The 19875-nt window shown below is 51.1% G+C and overlaps 1 protein-coding gene across 14 annotated transcripts in view; it reads left to right on the top strand.

Moving 5' to 3' along the window:
• The window catches only part of SPTAN1 (spectrin alpha, non-erythrocytic 1), a 44146-nt gene that overhangs the window by 21662 nt on the left and 2609 nt on the right, over positions 1–19875 (top strand). For 11 of the 14 annotated variants that reach the window (XM_054393565.1, XM_054393572.1, XM_054393574.1 and 8 more), the window contains 29 exons: positions 616–675; positions 2739–2937; positions 3155–3259; positions 3936–3959; positions 4308–4343; positions 5195–5242; positions 5792–5883; positions 6266–6410; positions 6526–6707; positions 6836–6935; positions 7040–7237; positions 7358–7504; positions 7997–8100; positions 8220–8382; positions 10490–10621; positions 10924–11061; positions 11407–11511; positions 11650–11858; positions 12535–12655; positions 12794–12915; positions 13383–13515; positions 13932–14030; positions 14221–14380; positions 14601–14677; positions 14851–15060; positions 15306–15602; positions 15945–16057; positions 16829–16846; positions 19570–19624. In XM_054393565.1, coding sequence (XP_054249540.1) covers positions 616–675; positions 2739–2937; positions 3155–3259; positions 3936–3959; positions 4308–4343; positions 5195–5242; positions 5792–5883; positions 6266–6410; positions 6526–6707; positions 6836–6935; positions 7040–7237; positions 7358–7504; positions 7997–8100; positions 8220–8382; positions 10490–10621; positions 10924–11061; positions 11407–11511; positions 11650–11858; positions 12535–12655; positions 12794–12915; positions 13383–13515; positions 13932–14030; positions 14221–14380; positions 14601–14677; positions 14851–15060; positions 15306–15602; positions 15945–16057; positions 16829–16846; positions 19570–19624 — 3592 coding nt within the window. The remainder of the gene's footprint in view (positions 1–615; positions 676–2738; positions 2938–3154; positions 3260–3935; positions 3960–4307; positions 4344–5194; positions 5243–5791; positions 5884–6265; positions 6411–6525; positions 6708–6835; positions 6936–7039; positions 7238–7357; positions 7505–7996; positions 8101–8219; positions 8383–10489; positions 10622–10923; positions 11062–11406; positions 11512–11649; positions 11859–12534; positions 12656–12793; positions 12916–13382; positions 13516–13931; positions 14031–14220; positions 14381–14600; positions 14678–14850; positions 15061–15305; positions 15603–15944; positions 16058–16828; positions 16847–19569; positions 19625–19875) is intronic. The other 3 variants (XM_054393569.1, XM_054393567.1, XM_054393570.1) reach the window with 2 other exon arrangements.

Here is a 19875-nt window from a genome sequence, read left to right as displayed (position 1 = left end):
CAGGGCTGTGGGTGATAGCTGAGAGCTGCTGGCTCACCTTATCAAGCCACTTGGAAGCCAAAGCTGAAAGTTTTATGCATGCTTCTGTCTGTCTGCACAGCTGCCCTGTCATTCTGTGTGAGAATTTCTGCCCACTCCATTGTTCTGAGTTACCAGTTCTTAGTGACACAGAGTCACTGCTGGTTAAAAAAACCCAAACCAAAACCACAACTTCCACCAGTGAGAGTAAAGGCTGGAAAATGGTGAGGAAGTGAGCAGGGCTCTGCTCATGTGTCAGCTCCTCAATGGGTGGCACACTGCTGTGAGGGACTAGAAGAGAGCTGCCTTACTTTGGAGGCAAGGAAAGGGAACCACCCTTCAGTTCAGTCAGAGGCAGGAGATGAGGCCTGGTGGGGAGAGCCCGAGTGCGCTGCTGAGGTTTCCTTATGTGAATTGTGTTCCTGATCTGACTTGCTTCATTTGCTTCTGACTGACCCCTGATCTTCTCCATTTGAATGTGAGCTCTTCACCATCTCCTACTACAGACCACCCATGGTTGGAGCTGCAGCTTTCGTTGTTTTTGTTAATCTGACTAATTTTTTGCATGCATTTGCTGTGCTCCCTCTGTCTGTGCAGGACTCTCATAACTAAGGAAGTCGGCAGTGTCTCTCTGCGTATGAAACAGGTGGAAGAACTGTGAGTAGGCTTAGCCTTTTCTAAACCCTGCTGTCTCCATGCTGTCACTCTTCATCCTTCTTTGTTTCCTCCTCTGGGAAGGCTCCTCCAAAGAGACAGAATGCAGCAGTTTCTGCAGTGTGGATTGCTGTCCTGTGCGCTGTGTGTCCTCTGTAGCCAGCCAGCTGCTTACCTTGTCGTCACCTCTGCTGCTAAGTGGCTGATGATGTCATTCCCAGTATGCTGATTTTGCTCACCAAAAGAGGCTTTAGTCAAGGCCAGACAGTTGTCCTTAAAAAGAGTCTCTTGCACTGTGAGCTGCAGGTGGAAATGTTGTACATAGAGGTATCAAATACCTACTCCAGGTGCTGCATCCTGTGGGGGACTGGGGGAAGGTGGAGTTGTCAGAGCTCAGCACAGAGCTCCTGCAGGGCAGTCTGAAAGATTTAGTTTCCTTCTGTGGGATGGTTTGGGGTTTATTGGAACACTGACTTAATTTTCAAACTTGCATTTATGTCCTTGGGGCAACAAAGCCAAGGTTCTGTTATGGCTGTGGAGGGTGCTGTGATGTCCAAAGCAGTGGTGTTCCCTGTGCCTGGCTTTCCCCAGAGAGGATCTTTTGTTTAAGAATCAGAAGTGATTCTGTTCATCTCTGAGGTGTTGCAAAGCAACTTTGAGGGAAGGTCTTCTCCTTAAGGCATTTTGCCCCAGATCCTCTGAGCTTCACAAGTAGTTAATACCTGCAGCTGTGTGCTGTGGCAAACACCTGCAGCTGGGGCAGGCTTCCAACCAGTGTTTTCCTCAAGTCAGGGCAGAAAGTTTCTGTTCAAACCCAGTGTGAAAGATTCTTAGTTCCTTTCTATCCAGTCTTAAACCAGGGTAGACAAACCACCATGAGCTCTCTGCTTCCATGGAGGGACTCAGCTGGTGTCAGTTCGATGCACAGATGCACAGATGTTAGAGCCCAGGGTATCCAGGATTTGCTTCTGATGGCTTTTTCCCTTCTGAGTTAGCTCCTGGTTAGGAAATTGCTGCATGGTTGAGCTCTTGCAGGTGGAAGGTGTTAACTGCTCAGTGTCTGTACTGCAGGGTGGGAGGGGAGAGCTTTGCAGGGCTTCCTTTTCTCCATCTGAGGCCCCTGCAGGCATCTCAGCAGTGTCCTACATGATTTGATTTAATACTATCAAAAGGGGTTAATAATGAGAGTCAGTTGCTGCTGTGGATCACTGTGGTAGACCAAGGTGCAGTCTGCTTCAGAATCTCAAACTCCATCCAGATGCAGCTGGAATGTCTCATCTGCCAAAGAACTTAAACTAGGGGAGCAGTCAGGAGGGGAGTGGAGGGTGAGGCTCTTTGCAGACAGCATTGCTGCAGGGTGCTGTCACTCAGCATCAACAACTGCAAAGCTCCCCTTGGCTTTTCTCAGCAGTAGATTGGGAGAGGTTTGGTAGAACCATCAATGTCTTGTTGGTTACCAGGAATTGAAGAAAGGACTTCAGTTTTCCTGTGGTTTGAAATAAATGCCTGGGCTGCTGAGGGTTAAATTGGTTTGGACTGGAAATAAGCATCTTAGAGGTTTTACTTTGTATTCATTCTCATGTAAATGAGATTGCTGTTGGGAATTGCACAGATACAAAGCAGTGCACCTGGAATGAGTTCCATGGATTTCCTAGTTGAGTGTAGTTGTGTTGATGCTTTTGTGAGCATCCAGCAGATTTTGCACCGCTGAGAGATGGTTGGTAGGGTTTGTGACCTGGGTGTACTGTAGGAAGAAATACCTCTCAGAACAAGACCCTTTGATTCCTGCATCACAGTGCTGCTGGAACTTGAGAGCTTATCCTGCCCTAAGCTGTTTGGGTTTGCTTTCGCCTGGTGAGGTGTTGTGTGTGGGAGACCTTTGTGGTTGTGTCCATCTAGAGGGTGAACCTGCAGTTGGCACTTAACTGTATTCTGCAGGAGAGGGCTCTGTGGCAGAGCAGGGAGCAAGGTTTTCTCCTATCTTCGGTGGTGACAGTGGTGGGTAAGTGACAGTGACTGTGCTGAGTGCACTCTGACTGCCCTTTGTCCCTTCCTGCCCCTTACAGATACCACTCCCTCCTGGAGCTGGGAGAGAAGCGCAAGGCCATGCTGGAGAAGAGCTGCAAGAAGTTCATGCTGTTCCGGGAGGCCAATGAGCTGCAGCAGTGGATCAATGAGAAGGAGGCTGCCCTCACCAGTGAGGAAGTGGGGGCTGACCTGGAGCAAGTGGAGGTGCTGCAGAAGAAATTTGATGACTTTCAGAAGGTGTGTGGCAGTGCTGCAGAGTTGGGTTGTTGGTTGTTGTCCCTGCAGGCTTGCTGCTGGTGTGTCCATGGTAGTTTTCCATAGCTGAGAAGGAAACAGCTGTGGCTGGAAACACAAAGGTTTACAACTGGATTGTACTTTGGTTTGTGGTGTTGGGCAGCCCTGGAGTGCCAGCTGGTGTGGATGTTGATGCTGTGCCATCTCCTGTCCCACGCAGGATCTGAAAGCCAACGAGTCACGGCTGAAGGACATCAACAAGGTTGCCAATGACCTGGAGTCGGAAGGGTTGATGGCAGATGAAGTGCAAGCAGTACAGCAACAGGTCTGCTTTTTCTCTGACTTAGTGTAACCCTTTGAGAAGCTGAAGCCTTCCTTCCTTTCTTCTGTCTGTCCTGTGTGCCAGTGCAGGGCTCTAGTCACTGGGGTGGGTGCTGCTCTAGCCAGAGACATTCAGTGCTGGCCTGCAGCGTGGCCAGCACCCGGGCACCCTTGGAGCTGTTTTGTTTGAGATGGTGCCACAGCACGGTGCACCACCCACAGCTTTTGTCTTCCTGCTCCTTAGGAATGGGAAGTCTTCAAAAGAACATTGAGTCATGGCAAATCCATGCATTAGCTCTGCTTCGTGAAGATTTGACCTTTTGGCTTTATTTCTTTATAGGCAAGGTGAAGGATGTTAGGGCAAAGAGGAATAAACCAGAGCTGATCTTCCAGTGGAAGAGTTCTAGGGGTTTCTGGTTTCTCTTTTTTTGGTAACACCCCTGGGGTTTGCCAGGTTTTTATATACTGGTGCTGCTCTTTCTGTAAAGAATTCTATCCAGTGCCAGCAGAGTACTGGGCAGCCTGTTTCTCTGGAGGCTGTGTGAGCACTGCCCAGCTTGCTGCCATGCTGGTAACCAGGTTGTAGAAGGATGGAGCCTCTCTGCTGCTCTCTGCTATTCAAACCATGAGAACGTTTTCTCTTTGACAGTAACAAACTGTTCCTGTTTGTCCCTTTGCAGGAAGTCTATGGAATGATGCCCAGGGTAAGTGTTCATTTCTGAGGTACTGTGGCACTTAAAAGGGTTGGGATGCAGGAGCAGTCCAGCCATAACTGTAGTTAATTTCCATGAAGGGACTCAGTAGTGACTCTGAATGGACATCAAAGGGTTAAGTTGTCTTTGGCACTGTTGTTTCCTGGGCGTCTTGACCCAGGTCCCAAGTCAGTGCAGAGCAGGGTGACCCAAATTGGTGCAAGCTCTTGCTGGTACCCATGGCTGGAGATGTCCTCTGACAGGGACTGAAGGTGGAAAGCTTCCAAAGTTTTCTAGTGTGTTCTGATCACTTTATATTTTGCTTCCTATTCAAAACTGTTTCTTCACATTTGCCCACAGGATGAACCTGATTCTAAGACAGCCTCTCCTTGGAAGGTGAGTGCCATAGCCTGGCAGCACACAGCAGCAGGACAAACCACAAGTGCCAGCATAGCAGCATGGGCAGGCTGCAGACCAGGTCAGAGTCTCAGTGCCAGACCTGTGCTGTGTTTTGCACAGATTGCAGCACCTGTGCTAAGGCACTGAGAGCCTCCTGGAAAACTCCTCTGTGTCTCTGCAAAGAGATGAGTTTGGCCAAGTGATCCATCCCCAGGAAAGCAGGTTGCTCCTTGGAGGGAGCTGGTTGGCATCCTTCTGTTTAGCCTTCCCCAGTTCTGGTGATCTTTTGGGCATACCTGACTTAGCTGCCAAGCTGATGTCATCAAAACCTCTGCGGAGCTAAACCATTTGGCTGATTCATTTTATCTTATTTCCATCCCTGTGACAAGGTTTGGGAGTTTAATTCACCTGCTGAATATTGCCTCAGGTTTTCCTCCTTGGGACAATTAGTGTTGGTTTCAGTTAGCACCAAGATTGGAGTCAGCCTGCCCATTTCTAACTGTTGTTGCTCTGGCCTGTAACGCCTTGTAATTACTCTTAGTTGCTTTTGCAGTTTCACTGGCATTGGTTTTCTTGGTGTTTGCTTCTCTCTTTCATCCTGGGCAAGTGTGTTCAAAGCACTGTGCCAGGGAAGCAGCTACAGAACTATAGAATTCAGCAGTTTCCACTGAAACCTTTCTGATCTGGGGCACTTCTGCATTTTGCAGAGTTGTATTTTTACCAAGTCTATTTCTGAACTAGGCCAGGTCATTAAGGAGTTCCAAGGAGATTTCTTTCAGTCTGGTTTTGGGTCTGGTTGGGCAGAGCTGATTTTAACTCTGCCTTTGTGTCTCTGCCTTCCCCTGCAGTCTGCGCGGCTGATGGTGCACTCAGTGGCAACCTTTAACTCAATCAAGGTAAGCTGCAGCCTCTGAGGAGCTGATTGCAGTCCTCCCTGCCCACAGCCTTTGTCTTCCATTACCCTTTACAAACCTTTTTCAGTCAACTCATTGAAGGAGTTACTGACACATAGAGGGCTCATCAGTCACTTTGGGTTTAGATCTTGGGAGAAGCCCTGGAGATGATTTGATTTAACTGAGCTGCTTGCCTCTGGAACCAAGCAGAACAGCAACTTCCACCTGCAGGGCAAGCCCAGTCTTGGCTTCTCCTTTGTCTTACTGAGGAAGTTTCTATGCTGCAGAAGGAAGAAGCACAGCCACTTAGGAAGTCTTCCAGCAGGGCTGTCAGTATTCTTAGTAGAGCCTTGAGGCAAGGCCTACGAGAGCAGAGAGGAAGGAGCTGTTGTCATGTTTGTGTCAGCAGAGTGGGGAAGGCACAGATAAGCAATGAGCAACCTGAAGTTTTCTGTTTGCCATCACAAAGCCTCAGTGAGCAGCAGGAAGTGTTTCTTGTGCAGGCAGCAATGCTGTCAGCCTGTACGATGGCTTTGGGGTTTTGTTCCGCAGGAGCTGAATGAACGCTGGAGATCGCTGCAGCAGTTAGCAGAGGAGCGAAGCCAGCTCCTGGGCAGTGCCCATGAAGTGCAGAGGTTCCACAGGTGAGCTTTTGTGTCATGCTTGGGGTTAAGTCAGTAAGGTTGTGTAGGAAGAGTTCTAAACCAGACTGGGACCTGAACAAATCAGACTTCAACCCCCAGCTTGTTCAGTGGAAGTTAGGCCACCAGTGGTCCAACATGGACTCTTTATATTTTCATAGAAAAAGAAAGATTTGTTTACAAATCTGGAACATTGCAGCACTGCTGTGGGCTTGGGGGGTCTGGGTGACCATCCTGTGCTGGCAACAGTTGCCTGTGTCAGCTGGGGCAGCAGTCTCACAGTACCATCAACCTTGGGAGTGTCCCTGACAGTCAGCACCATGCTGGGTGCCACATCCTCCTGTGACCTCCCCTTTGGTTCTCCTTTTGCCTTCACTCAAATCAGAGATGCTGATGAAACAAAAGAATGGATAGAGGAGAAGAATCAGGCCCTAAATACAGACAACTATGGACATGACCTGGCCAGCGTGCAGGCTCTGCAGCGCAAACATGAAGGCTTTGAGAGAGACCTGGCGGCTCTTGGAGACAAGGTGAGGCTGTGAGGAGGACAAAGCCCGAAGCTTCCTCTTTATCTCACAGGAAGGATGGAGCCATGGAATTATTCTTTTTGTCTTCATTGTGCTTATTTCCTTTTTCTAACTCCAGGTGAATTCTCTTGGTGAGACTGCCCAGCGCCTGATCCAGTCACACCCAGAGTCTGCTGAGGACCTGCAGGAGAAGTGCACGGAGCTGAACCAGGCCTGGAGCAGCCTGGGCAAGAGAGCTGACGAGCGCAAGGAGAAGCTGGGAGACTCACACGACCTGCAGCGCTTCCTCAGTGACTTCAGGTGCTGCTCCCTCTGCTCTGCTGAAGCATCTCTGGCTCCTGGGCAGGGTGCAGAGAAGGCCTTCTCCTCCTCCTCTTCTGCTTGGTTCAGTGGAGGCAGGAAAAAATCCTCTGTTTGTGTGTTCCCAGGGACCTCATGTCTTGGATCAACGGAATCCGGGGCCTGGTCTCCTCGGATGAGCTTGCGAAGGATGTGACTGGAGCTGAGGCTTTACTGGAAAGGCACCAGGTACATGAGAGAGAAAGTGTCAGAATCCTCCAGTGATGTCTCTGACGCTTTCCGTTCAGGGTTCCAAGAAGAGCTCTGTTTAATGGCGTCTCTGTCCTCTGCAGGAGCACCGCACTGAAATAGATGCAAGGGCTGGCACTTTCCAGACATTTGAGCAGTTTGGGCAGCAGCTCCTCGCCCGTGGGCACTATGCCAGCCCTGAGATCAAGGATAAGCTGGACATCCTGGATCAAGAGCGAACAGACCTAGAGAAGGCCTGGGTCCAGCGCAGGATGATGCTAGACCAGTGCCTAGAGCTGCAGGTACTCTGCTGTGCTTTGAGGAGAAAGAATTCCTCCTTGCGCAAGAAAATCTGTTCCCCCTAGTGAGCAGCAGTGCTCTGGGCCTCTCTTCCTCATGCTTTGGAGGACCTTTATCCCCAGCTGTTTCATCGAGACTGTGAACAAGCTGAAAACTGGATGGCAGCCCGAGAGGCTTTCCTGAACACAGAAGACAAAGGAGACTCCTTGGACAGTGTGGAGGCACTCATCAAGAAGCATGAGGACTTTGATAAGGCAATCAATGTCCAGGTGAGGAGTGTGGCTGTGACGGGTAAACAGCTGCACTTTTGTGCAGATTGGTAGCAGAAGAAGTTGCTGCCCTAGCTGGCTGAAGTTTGGTTCTAAATATTCAGCCATTTGTAGTCTGCTGTAGGGGCTCAGGGGTCATGCAGATAGGGATGGATTTTGCTGCCTACAAGCAGTGGCAAGCAGCTGTGTAACTCTTACTGCTTTGAAACCTTGTGGGGTCCTTCCTTTCCCTGCAGCAGAAGGAGGTCTGTGTCTAGCTGCTCATGACAGAAAGCTGCCTGCTTGAACTGCTGTAGCTTACAGTTCAAAAAATGGTTTTTCCTCAGTGCCACAGGTGGAAGGTGTCCAGAAGCTGAACTGTGGAGTCCTGCAGAAGTCAGGCTTCCTTCACAGTCACACTGACACTGTTGTATATGTAAAGAAGGAACAAAAGCTAAAAAAATTCCATTCCAGAGCCTGCTCATTGCTGATTCCTGGCTTCTGTTTGCACAGGAAGAGAAAATTGCTGTCCTGCAGTCGTTTGCTGACCAGCTGATCTCTGCTGATCACTATGCAAAGGGAGTCATTGCCAGCAGGCGGAATGAGGTTCTGGACAGGTCAGTGCTGCCTCGGTGGGGGCTGCAGAGAACCCCTGCAGGAGGATGCTCCTGGGCAACAGGTGATGCCGAGTGCAACCCTAGGCTCTCACTCAGCATCTGTGCTGAACTGCATGCAGGTGGCTCCGTCTGAAGGCTCAGATGATTGAGAAGAGATCCAAGCTGGGAGAATCCCAGACACTCCAGCAGTTCAGTCGTGATGTGGATGAAATAGAAGCTTGGATCAGTGAGAAGCTCCAAACTGCCAGTGATGAGTCCTATAAGGACCCCACAAATATCCAGGTGAATGTGGTTCTCAGCTTAGAACTCAAAGTATAATCTTCAGCCTTGCAAAGCATGCTCCGGTTTGAAGAACAGGCTCAGGAACAAAAGAATAATGCACTGTGTTGGACATGGTCTCTGGTTAACAAGGGGGAAATGGAAGTTGCATTATGCATGAAAGGAGACCCAAAATAGAGCTCACTTGGCAATTACTGATGCATATAATTAATGAGGTGTGATATCTGCAGAAGCAAGTTGCCTGCAGAAAGCCCTGAGCAGCCTTTCTGCCTGTCTGCCAGCATCTAGGTCATCACATAAGGAAATGGAGTTCTTGGGTCTCATCCCTGCCTCCTGTTCTGAAATGTGAAGTCTCTTTTATTTCTCAGTATTAAGGAACCATTGAAGTTACCTCTTGTGTTTTAGTACTGGTTTATGAAGTAGTATGAATGCACTCAACTCCTTCTCTCAATCTGTTTTGTAGCTTTCCAAACTGCTGGTAAGTAGTTTGGACTAGCCCTGGTATGTGAGCTTTTCTCTGTCTATCTTGCGTGTGAGCACAGGGCCTGGCTGCAGTCTCGCTCCATCCATCAGCTCCTGCAGTTGCTTTGTTCTTTCTTAGTTGCTGACCTGGTGCAGGTCCAGCTGCTGCTGATCTTCATGTCCTGGGTGTGGCTTCTGGTAATGCCTGTGCAGCACCATCAGTTCTTTGTTTTGCAGGTGTTCTGCATGAGCTGTTTTATTTGTGGTGCTACTGAGGGAATCTAGGAGTGGTTCAGAAGTTAGCCCACAGGAAAATGGGTTCCGGTCCCCCTTTTTGCAGAAACTGGGCTGCTGGGCTTGGCATCCTCCTGTCTGGCTCCTCAGTGGTGATGGTTTAATACATGGCTTAATGCCAGCTTTGTGAGCTTGTTTGTAGAGGCAAATGCTGAAGAGGGAGGATCCAGTTAAATGACAGCCCTGGGTGGCTTAGTGGCAGTAGCATAAAGAACACTCCAGAAAAAGAATCTGTGCAGATGGGAAGCTAACAGGACCTGTAGGAATCCAAGCAGTGGAGTAAAAATGAGGATATACAGGAGAGAAAACAAAGGGGAAAGTGACTAAGAGATGGAAGAGTCCTTCTTTGTCACTGGAGCTTCTGGTACATGTTTTTAATTAAAATAATAATAATTAGCATTAGGGTTTGTCTGGGGTTTGCTGTTGTGGCAGTTGTACAGAGATAGGAAACGGGCAGCTTTTCACTTGACTTGGAGATGTTGGTAAAGGTGGCCTGGAAGCAGGCAGGATGGAAGCTTCCAAAATCAAGCAGTTCATGCAGAATATCTTATGCCAGCTCTGGAGTATTTCCCATCCTTCATTTTCAGCCTAATGCCTCCTTTCATCCCACCCTCCCAGGACACTGCATCCCCATGTGCAGTGGCATTTTCAGCCCATCCCTGTGAATTCTGTCTTGTCACTGTTGTGCTCTTGTCCCCTTGCTGGTAGAGGGGTGGTGTGTAGCTGAGAGCTGCACACTGCCTCCCACAGCAAGGCTCCTGTTGTTCTCATGGTGCTCTCCACGCAGCAGAGGGGAATTGTGACTAATTCAGTTCTGGGTGAAGAGGGCTTGGGTTAATTCATTATTTACTGTACAATGGGGCTTTGGGTGACTAATACCAAAGCTGTGCAGAAAGCAGGTAGCTGCAGCAGAGATTGGGAAAGAAAATAGAAATTGGGGTGGCAGGGGGGACAGAAGAAGGGGCAAGAAGATGGAAAAATTAGGGGAAATGGGGTGGGAGAGGGGCAGGACATGGACAGGGGGTGGTCAGAGCAGAAAGGAGGATGATCTGCTGCACCAGGGTGTGTGCAGCTGCTGCCTTTCAGAGGGGAACATGAGAAAGCTTCACTTCAGTAACAGCTGAGGTCAGTGCAAGGATCCCAGGCTCAGTGAAGTGCAGAAGATGCTGAGAGCTGCACCCAGCTCAGTGCTGTTTGGTCAGAGCCTGGCCAGACCCTGTCAGAGTGAGCCGGGGGTGTCCCTGCCGAGAGGGACCCTCCTTAGGCTACAGCCAGACCTCTGTGCTGTGCTCTCAGCCCATGAGAACAACCGAGTACTTGGGCTAGGCTGTAACCTTCCTCTCGCTGTGTCCAGAGCAAGCACCAAAAGCACCAAGCCTTCGAGGCGGAGCTGCACGCCAACGCTGAGCGCATCCGTGGCGTCATCGACATGGGGAACTCCCTGATCCAGAGGGGCGCCTGCGCTGGCAGCGAGGATGCCGTCAAGGTGGGCACCAGCCCCCCTTGGACTGACTGAGGGAGCAGGGGACCCAGGAGTAAGCCTGGCTCTGCAGAAACTCTCCCTTTGCAGCAAGGATCAGGGCATTCTTTCTGCTGCCTTCTTGTGGGTGAGAAGTTTCCCAGCCCCGTGACCAGGCTGTGGGAGTGCAGCTGGTGGCAGCTGGGTAGCAGGAGGCAGGGACTATGGCATCTGCACACCTGCAGTCCACAGCCAAGCTTGCAGCAAGCTCTGGGTTTGCACCCATCAGAGGCTGCTTCCGCTCTGCAGTGCTCCTGTCTCTCCCCTAGGCTCGGCTGGCTGCCCTGGCTGACCAGTGGCAGTTCCTGGTGCAGAAGTCAGCAGAGAAGAGTCAGAAACTGAAAGAAGCAAACAAGCAACAGAACTTCAATACCGGGATCAAGGACTTTGATTTCTGGCTCTCAGAGGTAGCTGGGATGGGGATTATTTACCTGTAGGACTTGGGGGGGTCCAATTCTAGATGCCCTTTGCTGATGCTGGATTCCACCTTTGCCAGTCTTGATTTAGTCTGAACAAATCTTTATTGTGACTTAATCTTGTCGAAGCTTTTTGCTCTTACTTATAAACAGTAAGGTGAGAAGGAGCATCTCTGCAGAACATCTGCTAGGGCTCAAGCAGGTGTGGAGGCAAAGGATCATCCTCCCTGTAGAAATCTGAGGAGAGATTTCACTTGCAGTTTTTTAAAGACGTTTTGTCAATGGCTTTGTGAAAACAGCTCCTCCTCCATGCCCTTTTTCCTTCCCCACTTCCAGGTGGAGGCTTTGTTGGCATCTGAAGATTATGGGAAAGACTTGGCATCAGTTAACAACCTTCTGAAGAAGCACCAGCTGCTGGAGGCTGACATATCAGCTCATGAGGTATTGCCTTCCCTGCTGCTGCTGGAGGAGAATCCCCAGTGACCAGCAAGCCCTGCTGGAGCAGTGCACTTGCAGCAGCAGCTGAGCACAAGCACAGGGGAGGTGCAGGCAGCTCACAGCATTTCCCCATGTCCCCAGGACCGCCTAAAGGACCTGAACAGCCAAGCTGACAGCTTGATGACCAGCAGTGCCTTCGACACCTCGCAAGTGAAGGACAAGCGTGAGGCCATCAATGGTCGCTTCCAGCGCATCAAGGGCATGGCTGCGGCACGCAGGGCGAAGCTCAACGAGTCCCACCGCCTGCACCAGTTCTTCAGGGACATGGATGATGAGGAGTCCTGGATCAAGTGTGTGCCTGGCAGCTGGGGGCCTTGTGTTGTGCCTTCTTCCCGAGCAGGGGTCTGCAAGGGGTCCCCTCTGCCCTCCAGTCAGGGGAAACTCTTCCAGATGCCTTCAGCAGCAGCTTGGGAGTGGCTCCGTAGCTGCAGCTTTCTTTGGCCAAAGCACAAGATGGGAAGCTCTGCACTGAAAAGCACTGCTGTGTAGAGCTGGGCCAGGTAGCTCAGAGCTGACTCCATTCTTTTGGGGAACATTCCCAAAAAGAATTCTCAGCTCCCTTCCAGGCTGATGCTGTTGTGCTGGCCAGCTGTGGGAGGGGGCAAAGAAGTGAGCCTGAGGGAAATCAATTCTAGTTAGAGCCCTTCTTTTGTCATGTCCCTAGGACTGGGCAGCAGAAGGTAAACTTCACAAAAGGCTTCTATCCCCTTGGAAAACAGCACAGAGAGGCTCTGTCCTTCATGGAGAGGTGATAGCCCCTCTGTTCCCTTAGTTCTTTCCCCAGCATCCCACCCCTGAAAATGCTGCCAGGAGCCAGCTGCTGTTTGCTGGTAACTCAAGGATGCAATCCTAATATCCAAGATTTTCATGCTATGAGGAGCACTGATTACCTGCACTCATTCTTCTTCTTGTAACACTGGCTTAGAGGAGCACTGCTCAGGTTCTGCCTTTTTTCCTTGAACTCAGAGAGAAGAAGCTGCTGGTTAGCTCCGAGGACTACGGCAGAGACCTGACCGGGGTGCAGAACCTCAGGAAGAAGCACAAGCGCTTGGAAGCAGAGCTGGCTGCCCACGAGCCTGCCATCCAGGTAACCTCCCTGCCTGGCACTGACCCCTGCAGTGAGCTTCCCACTGCTCTGTGGCAAATGGGACAGTCAGAACCAGAGCCAGGGGGATGCACAAGGGGAGAGCAGGAGATGCTGCTCTGACTTTGTGCTGCTCTGCAGGGTGTTCTGGACACTGGCAAGAAGCTATCAGATGACAACACAATTGGGAAGGAGGAGATCCAGCAGAGGCTGTCTCAGTTTGTGGATCACTGGAAGGAGCTGAAGCAGCTGGCAGCTGCTAGGTGTGTGAGGCATGGGTCTGCAACAACCAGTGTTAGACTCACAGTGACTACTGCTGAGTTTCAGGGGTTGGGGCTGTCATTAGCAACACAGTGGTATTGCACATGTGACAGGCTCTAGGAGGGCAGGGAGGAGTTCCAGTGGTGATGGTCCTTAGTAGCAGGAGTCTCCTGCTGAGCTGTGCTGTGGTTGGCCTTTTCTTGCTCCAGTTACAAACCAGAGATTTGAAATTAACTGATCTGATTCCACTACCAGGATGCTGTTGGGAGAAATGAGTCCTGCTTGACACTTCAGTAGCTGCAGGCTTTGTGGCCTGGTGCAATGCTAGAGCTGCAAGCCCTGCATCCTGATGAGAGAAGCAGGGTGTGGACAGTCTGTGTGCAGAGTTCAGCCTCTCTATGTTCTGAGGTCTCCTGCTGTAATTTGGGTTTTTATCAGCAGTGACTTTCACCTTCCCTTTCCCATGCAGGGGACAGCGTCTGGAGGAGTCTCTGGAGTACCAGCAGTTTGTAGCAAATGTTGAGGAAGAAGAAGCCTGGATCAATGAAAAGATGACACTGGTGGCCAGTGAGGATTATGGGGACACCCTTGCAGCCATCCAGGTATGGAGAAGGTTGTCAGATCTCTATTGTCCTTGTGGTGGTGCTACTGATTAGAGTTTCAAGAACTTTTCCTTTAGCTGACTTCCCAGCTAACAGGTTGTTGCTGGGAATTTTAAAAGCCTACACTGGAAACAAAATCAAGTTTAGAAAAGCATCCCCAGTCTGCTGCTCCTGAGGAAATAACCTGCAGTGTGGTGCAGCTCTGCACCCCCTGTCCTCTGGGCAGTCCTGGCTGAAGTCTTGGGAAGCGAGAGCAGTGTCCCTTGGCCACAGGGAAACAGGAGGCTGTGACAGGCAGCTGAGCCTGGCAGTGTGTCAGAAGGCTGTGTTGGCTTTAGAACAAGAAGTCATTGGGTTTGATTTGTTTCTAACCCGTGGTGAGAAATGACTCTACAAGTGCCTGTGTCCTGCTTCAGGGCCTGCTGAAGAAGCACGAAGCCTTCGAGACTGATTTCACTGTGCACAAGGACAGGGTGAACGACGTCTGTGCCAACGGGGAGGAGCTCATCAAAAAGGTGAGCCAGGGCCGCCCTGGTCACTTCCATGTGAAAGGCATTCTCTAGAGAGCTCTCACTCTTTGTGTCTCTTAGCTGCTTTCAAAGCTGTTTCTTGGACAGCTGAAGCCCTGCTTCTGCACCAGCTTGCTGGGTGCCTTGGAAGCCCTTAAGCTTATGGGATGTGCTCTTCTGTTCTTCTGCCATGCAGAACAATCACCATGAGGAGAACATCACTGCCAAGATGATGGGTCTCAGAGGGAAGGTGTCAGATCTGGAGAAAGCAGCAGCTCAGAGGAAAGCCAAACTGGATGAGAATTCTGCCTTCCTCCAGTTCAACTGGAAAGCAGATGTGGTGGAGTCATGGATAGGTAAGTCCTGGAGCGTGGAACTCACAGGGACACAAAAATGCTCCTTCAGGTCAAAAGACCTCGGATGACATCTCGCTTGGCTGTGGTCATGAGCAGGTCTAAACCTAAAGCAATCAGCAGTGCTGTGCCTGATTGATGCTCTGGGGGTAACCTGGCTGAGAGCAGGGAGAATGGTTGAGGCACAGACATGGCCATTTCCTTGGCTCTGCTCTGTTTCCAGGTGAGAAGGAGAACAGCCTGAAGACAGACGACTACGGGCGTGACCTCTCCTCTGTGCAGACACTGCTCACCAAGCAGGTCGGTGCTAGTGCAGCTTCCACCCCAGAAGTAGTGGAGAGGTGAAGTCTTCTCCAAGTGGATTCTTCTCCAGTCCAGAAGAATCTGGTGGATATGTTTGAAATGTACACAGGAGATTGGAATGGTTACATCAAAATACAACCCAAAACTTTGGTTTTCTTTCAATGCTTCAGGAAACTTTTGATGCTGGGCTTCAGGCCTTCCAGCAGGAGGGAATTGCAAACATCACTGCTCTGAAGGACCAGCTTCTGGCAGCCAAACACATCCAGTCAAAGGCCATTGAGGCTCGGCATGCAGCACTGATGAAGCGCTGGAACCAGCTGCTTGCCAACTCTGCTGCCAGGAAAAAGAAACTCTTGGAAGCTCAGGAGCACTTCAGAAAGGTAAGTGGCCAAGCCACAAGGCTACCAAACTCTCACTGGGGAAAATCCAAATTATACAGCACTTACAGCTCTGCAGCTGTTGCATTGGCAGCTGCTGCTGTGCAGGTCCTGGAGACTGGTGAGAGTTTGTGAGATGCTCTCCAGAGAGAAGTGCTGAAGGCAAACTCAGAGGTGTTGGTTCAGCTCAGCTCTCACAGGCTGCTTGCCTTACTGTAGAGCTGACCTGGAATGTTTCCTTTCTCCAGGTGGAGGATCTGTTCCTGACTTTTGCAAAGAAGGCATCAGCCTTTAACAGTTGGTTCGAGAATGCTGAGGAGGATTTGACTGACCCTGTGCGCTGCAACTCACTGGAAGAGATCAAAGCACTGCGGGAAGCTCATGATGCCTTCCGTTCCTCCCTGAGCTCTGCCCAGGCTGACTTCAACCAGCTGGCAGAGCTGGATCGCCAGATCAAGAGCTTCCGGGTGGCCTCCAACCCTTACACATGGTTTACTATGGAGGCTCTCGAAGAAACCTGGAGGAACCTGCAGAAAATTATCAAGGCAAGTCAGAGAGGCCCTTTATGTGGTTTACAATCTCCCAAGCCCTCCCTGGAGGTTGTCCTCCAAGCTAACTAGTACCAGACTTTGTCACTGCCTTAGAGGGAAATGCCTCAAAACTTGTGAGAGCAGAACTTCCACCAGCTGTAAACCTGTGCTGTTGTGGGTTGCTTTCCTGGTGTTCCGTTTGTGGTCTCCCCTGTGTCATCTTCTTGGCTGTCTAGACAGCAGGACACTTAGGTGCTCAGTCTGGTTGTGAGCCTCAGCTGGGCTGGGGCTCACAGCTGGTGCTGGCAGTTGCAGGGCAGTCAGAGCCCTCTGAGGTGTGTTCTGTGCCCTTGCCAGGAGCGGGAGCTGGAGCTGCAGAAGGAGCAGCGAAGGCAGGAGGAAAATGACAAACTGCGGCAGGAGTTTGCCCAGCACGCCAACGCCTTCCACCAGTGGATCCAGGAGACCAGGTAGAGTTTATCTGCCTAGGAAGTGCCCCTAGAGAATTCCTCAGCTGATATTTGTGTCCATCCTCCATCTCTTTGGTCTGGGTTGTAAATGTCTCCTGCTAAAAACAGTTCCTTGGGGCTTGCTGGTTTCCTGCAGCTGGGGTTGGAGGGATCCCTGTGGCTCCAGAAATGTTCCTGCTTCTGGATTCATTTGTCCTGCAGTAATTGCAGTTATCCAGGGCTTCACTTCTCAGTGATTCCTGAACTAGTCTGCAGCACATGTGAGGGGTGGGTAACAAATGGCTTGAGGCAGACTCTGAAGTGCTGGTGGCTTTCTGTTAACCTCCCTCTGCACTGAACAGTGGGGATTGGAAATGTCCCTGGAGCTTCCATAGACAGAGAAGCTGCAAACCAGCTTAAGAACAGTTTGTGATAACTCCCCTGGGGTGCTGTCTGGTGTCCTTGCCTAGAGAGAGGGGGCAGAGATTTAACAGCTGCATTAGAAATAACTGATCTGAAGGTGGGGAGTTGCAGGGAGCTGGAGAGCACATCCCCAGCTGTGCTCAGGCAGGGCTGCAGCTCTGCCCCTGGCTTGTGGTATCAGGAGGTGAGTTCCATGCTCAGGTTCCCGTGGTCTTCTCTCTCTGTTCGCAAATAGTTCTCTGTGTGTCTTCATGAAACAATGAAATATGGTTTTAACCTTTTGACGTTTGCTTCCCACCCAAATCTCTGTCCCTCTTACTGTCTTGTCTCTGTCCTGCTGCCTGATGTTTGGATCTTCACATTCCCCAGGACTTACCTGCTAGATGGGTTCGTATTGAATTTTATACCTTCAAAGTATGCTCTGCGGTGCTGTCCCCACTGCTTCAGCCTCCTTGTCCTTGGAAAGAGCAATATCTGGCTGAGTTGCACAGGGAACAGGGTTTGGAGTGGGCTAGGTAGAAAACAGTGAGAACTAACAATTCCCAGACCAAGGGCAGAAGCAATTCATCATGGGCAGGCCTTGCTGGTCCTAACTTTGGCTCTTGCTTTCTCTGAGGATTGTTCATCTGGTGAGTTGTGTGAGAACATGGAACAGGCTGCCTCTGGAAAACAGCTGTCAGTCCTGGCTTTCCAGCAGAGACTTGGTACTGAAATCAACTTTTCCACCCTAACTGTTCCCAGAACAATTAAAGCTCCAAAGTACTGACTGCTTCTGTAGGGAGAAGGGAAGATTGCTGCAGAGAGGCTTTCCTGAAATTATTTCTCCTAAGGCTCTTTTATTACACAAACAAAAGTTGTCTGTGTTTGATCTGCTGCAGAACCACTCCTCAAAGATTGTGTCCTTGGCAGGAGACAATAAAACCTTCCAGCCTGAGCCCAGAACTGGCCTGGCTTTGTCAGTACCTCAGGGGCAGGTGCCAGGCCATGGGGACAGCTCCTGGTGAGGATGCATCTGGTATTTGTCAAGAAGTGGAAAAGAAATAATCAGATCGTTAACAGTCTGCACCCTGCCAGCCCTCTCAGAGTGTCCATTTACATTTCTTCATGCAAAGGCTGCAGCACCAGGGAGGCTTCCTCATGAGCCCTGCTGTAAAGTGCTGTGGAGTGAGCAGAGCCTGGGGCTGAGGGCTGGGGAGCAGACAGGGCCTAGCTCTCTGAGGAGCTCCTCTAGCTTCTGGAGATCAAAGAGGGGGGCTCAGGAGGGGCTCCCCACAGGTAGCTGCTGCTGCTGGCTCTGCAACAGGCTGTGCGTGCTGCTCCTTCTGGCAGGTAGTGACCTGCCTCGGGTTTGCTGTGGAACTGGGCAGGGCTTTCCTGGAGCCCTGCTGTGGGGCAGTGCCATGGCTCAGCGCTGGTGCCCATGGTGGCAGGCAGAGCTGGGGGTCACCATCCAGGCTCTTTTGGGGAGCAAATCACCAGAGGGTTGCTGAGCTGCCTGGCAGAGTTTGTTCCTCGTTGTGCCTGAGGGGATGGAGCTGGGAGGTGCTGGCTGTCCTGTACCCCTTGGCAGGAGGGCAGGCAGAGGCTCTAGAGCTGAGCTGTATGTCCCATGCCTTGCAGGGTGCCATGGCTGCCCCTGTGCTCTGTCCTTAAAGAACCTGCAGATGAGTGAAGTGCCAGGCTCAGCTCCTCCTGAGACTGGCACAAATAACAGCAGAGGGTTTGTGTGTGTGCAGCCAGCAGCAGGGTCTTTTCCCCTCGTTCAATACCTGCTTGTGCTTGCTGCAAAGTGCTGCTGGCTGGAGCGTGGCTCCACTGCAGGCTGGGGGTGTTCTCTGCTCTGTTCTCTTCCTGCCCCTGGCACTCACCTGCTCTCTTTCCTTTGCCTAGCATAGCCTACCGCCGGGTCATTCGTGTCTATCAGTATGAAGTTGGGGATGATCTATCTGGAAGGTTTTTTTTCCTCTTATTTTTTTGCCTCACCTGGTTTTCCAATGCACCTTTTAACTCCAGGCATTGCTTCTTTCCAACTAACTCTCACGGCTTAGAGAAGCTCAGAGGTTTGTGTCTCTGCTGACTCTTTTCACAGCTGGTTACCAGCTTCCTGCTCAGGGTCTTGGGTGTGCACTTCACCTCCCCAGACACGCACTGGACCTGAGCCACAGCCCTCTGGTGAAGCACCCAGAGGTTTGACGTGTTCCTTGCTGCAGTGACTCAGCTCTTGGAAGCCCCTCTCAAGCTCAGAAGCATGCAGGGATAGGCTGTAGTGGGGGTGAAAGCTCAGTTTGGTGACTTAAAAAACAGGGCCTTGACTTTGTAGGGACTTGAGCAGCAGAGAGAATAGAGGACAGCCCAGCCCACCCTTGCTGTGTGTGCACAGGCTGCTGAGGAGGAGCTGTCACCATCTCTTGGGAGGACAGATTCTTAATGATGCTGCTGCTTAAAGCTGGCTTAGGTTCTGGAGTGAAAGCAGCAGCATGTAAAGGCTTTCACAGCTAGTGCACATGATGGAGATCTTGGAGCTCACCACCACAGTGGTGATGTTTAAATGCTGCCCAGAAGCAACCAGGCTGGGCAAAGAGGCTGTGCCTTGGTTTCTCTGGGCACAGTATGGGAGAGGTGGGGTGGGAAAGGCAACTGTGCACCAGCCACTGCTCTCCAATAGAGGCCTGCAGTTCCCTGCAGAGACTGTGCCAGGTTAAGATTACTTCTAAACTCCCTCCTTGATGCCCATGTAACATCTCTGTAAGCTCCTGCCCCTTGCTGACTCGAGCCCCTCTCCAGAGTCACCCCCTGGTGTGTGTGTGCTGGGCATGGGGGGTCTGCCCTGGCTCCTAAGGTGGAGTGGGCACTGTGTGGCTGGCATGGTGTGTGGCTGCTGCTGGTTGTGTTGCCTTTCAGTGGGGCTAGAAATTAACTGCACAGACAACTAAGGACAAACCAGATGTGGACCTCTCAGCCTGTAATGGGGTGAGGCAGAACAAGCCCACACAGTGCTGAAACACCCAGGGGAGAGCAGTCTCCTTTATTGCAAGGAAGGAGTTAATTTCAAGCCCCAGCTGCTACCTTCCTGGGCTCAGGGCATTTTCTCATTGTGGCTCTGTTTTTAGGTCCTGTATGGTAGAGGAGTCAGGAACTCTGGAGTCACAGCTGGAAGCTACCAAAGTAAGCAAAGTTTGCCTCCCTTCTGCTGAAGGATCTTTCCCAGCTGCTGACCTGGGAACATGGGGTGGGAGTGGAGATGGCAAAATCCTAATGGATTTTACATCTTTGGAGTACCAAGGAGACTTTTGGGGCTCTCTGTTATGGATCTGGTCATACCCAGCGGTGCTGTCCTGGTCCTGCAGGAGGGGCCGGGATACTCTCAGCGTGTTCCCTATCTGGGGCTTTGTGTCAAGGTTTTGCAAGCCCTGCTG

Source organism: Indicator indicator, chromosome 28 (genome assembly GCF_027791375.1).
Source record: "Indicator indicator isolate 239-I01 chromosome 28, UM_Iind_1.1, whole genome shotgun sequence".
Classification (NCBI taxonomy): Eukaryota; Metazoa; Chordata; class Aves; order Piciformes; family Indicatoridae; genus Indicator; species Indicator indicator.
This window is presented reverse-complemented; position numbering and strand designations above follow the sequence as displayed.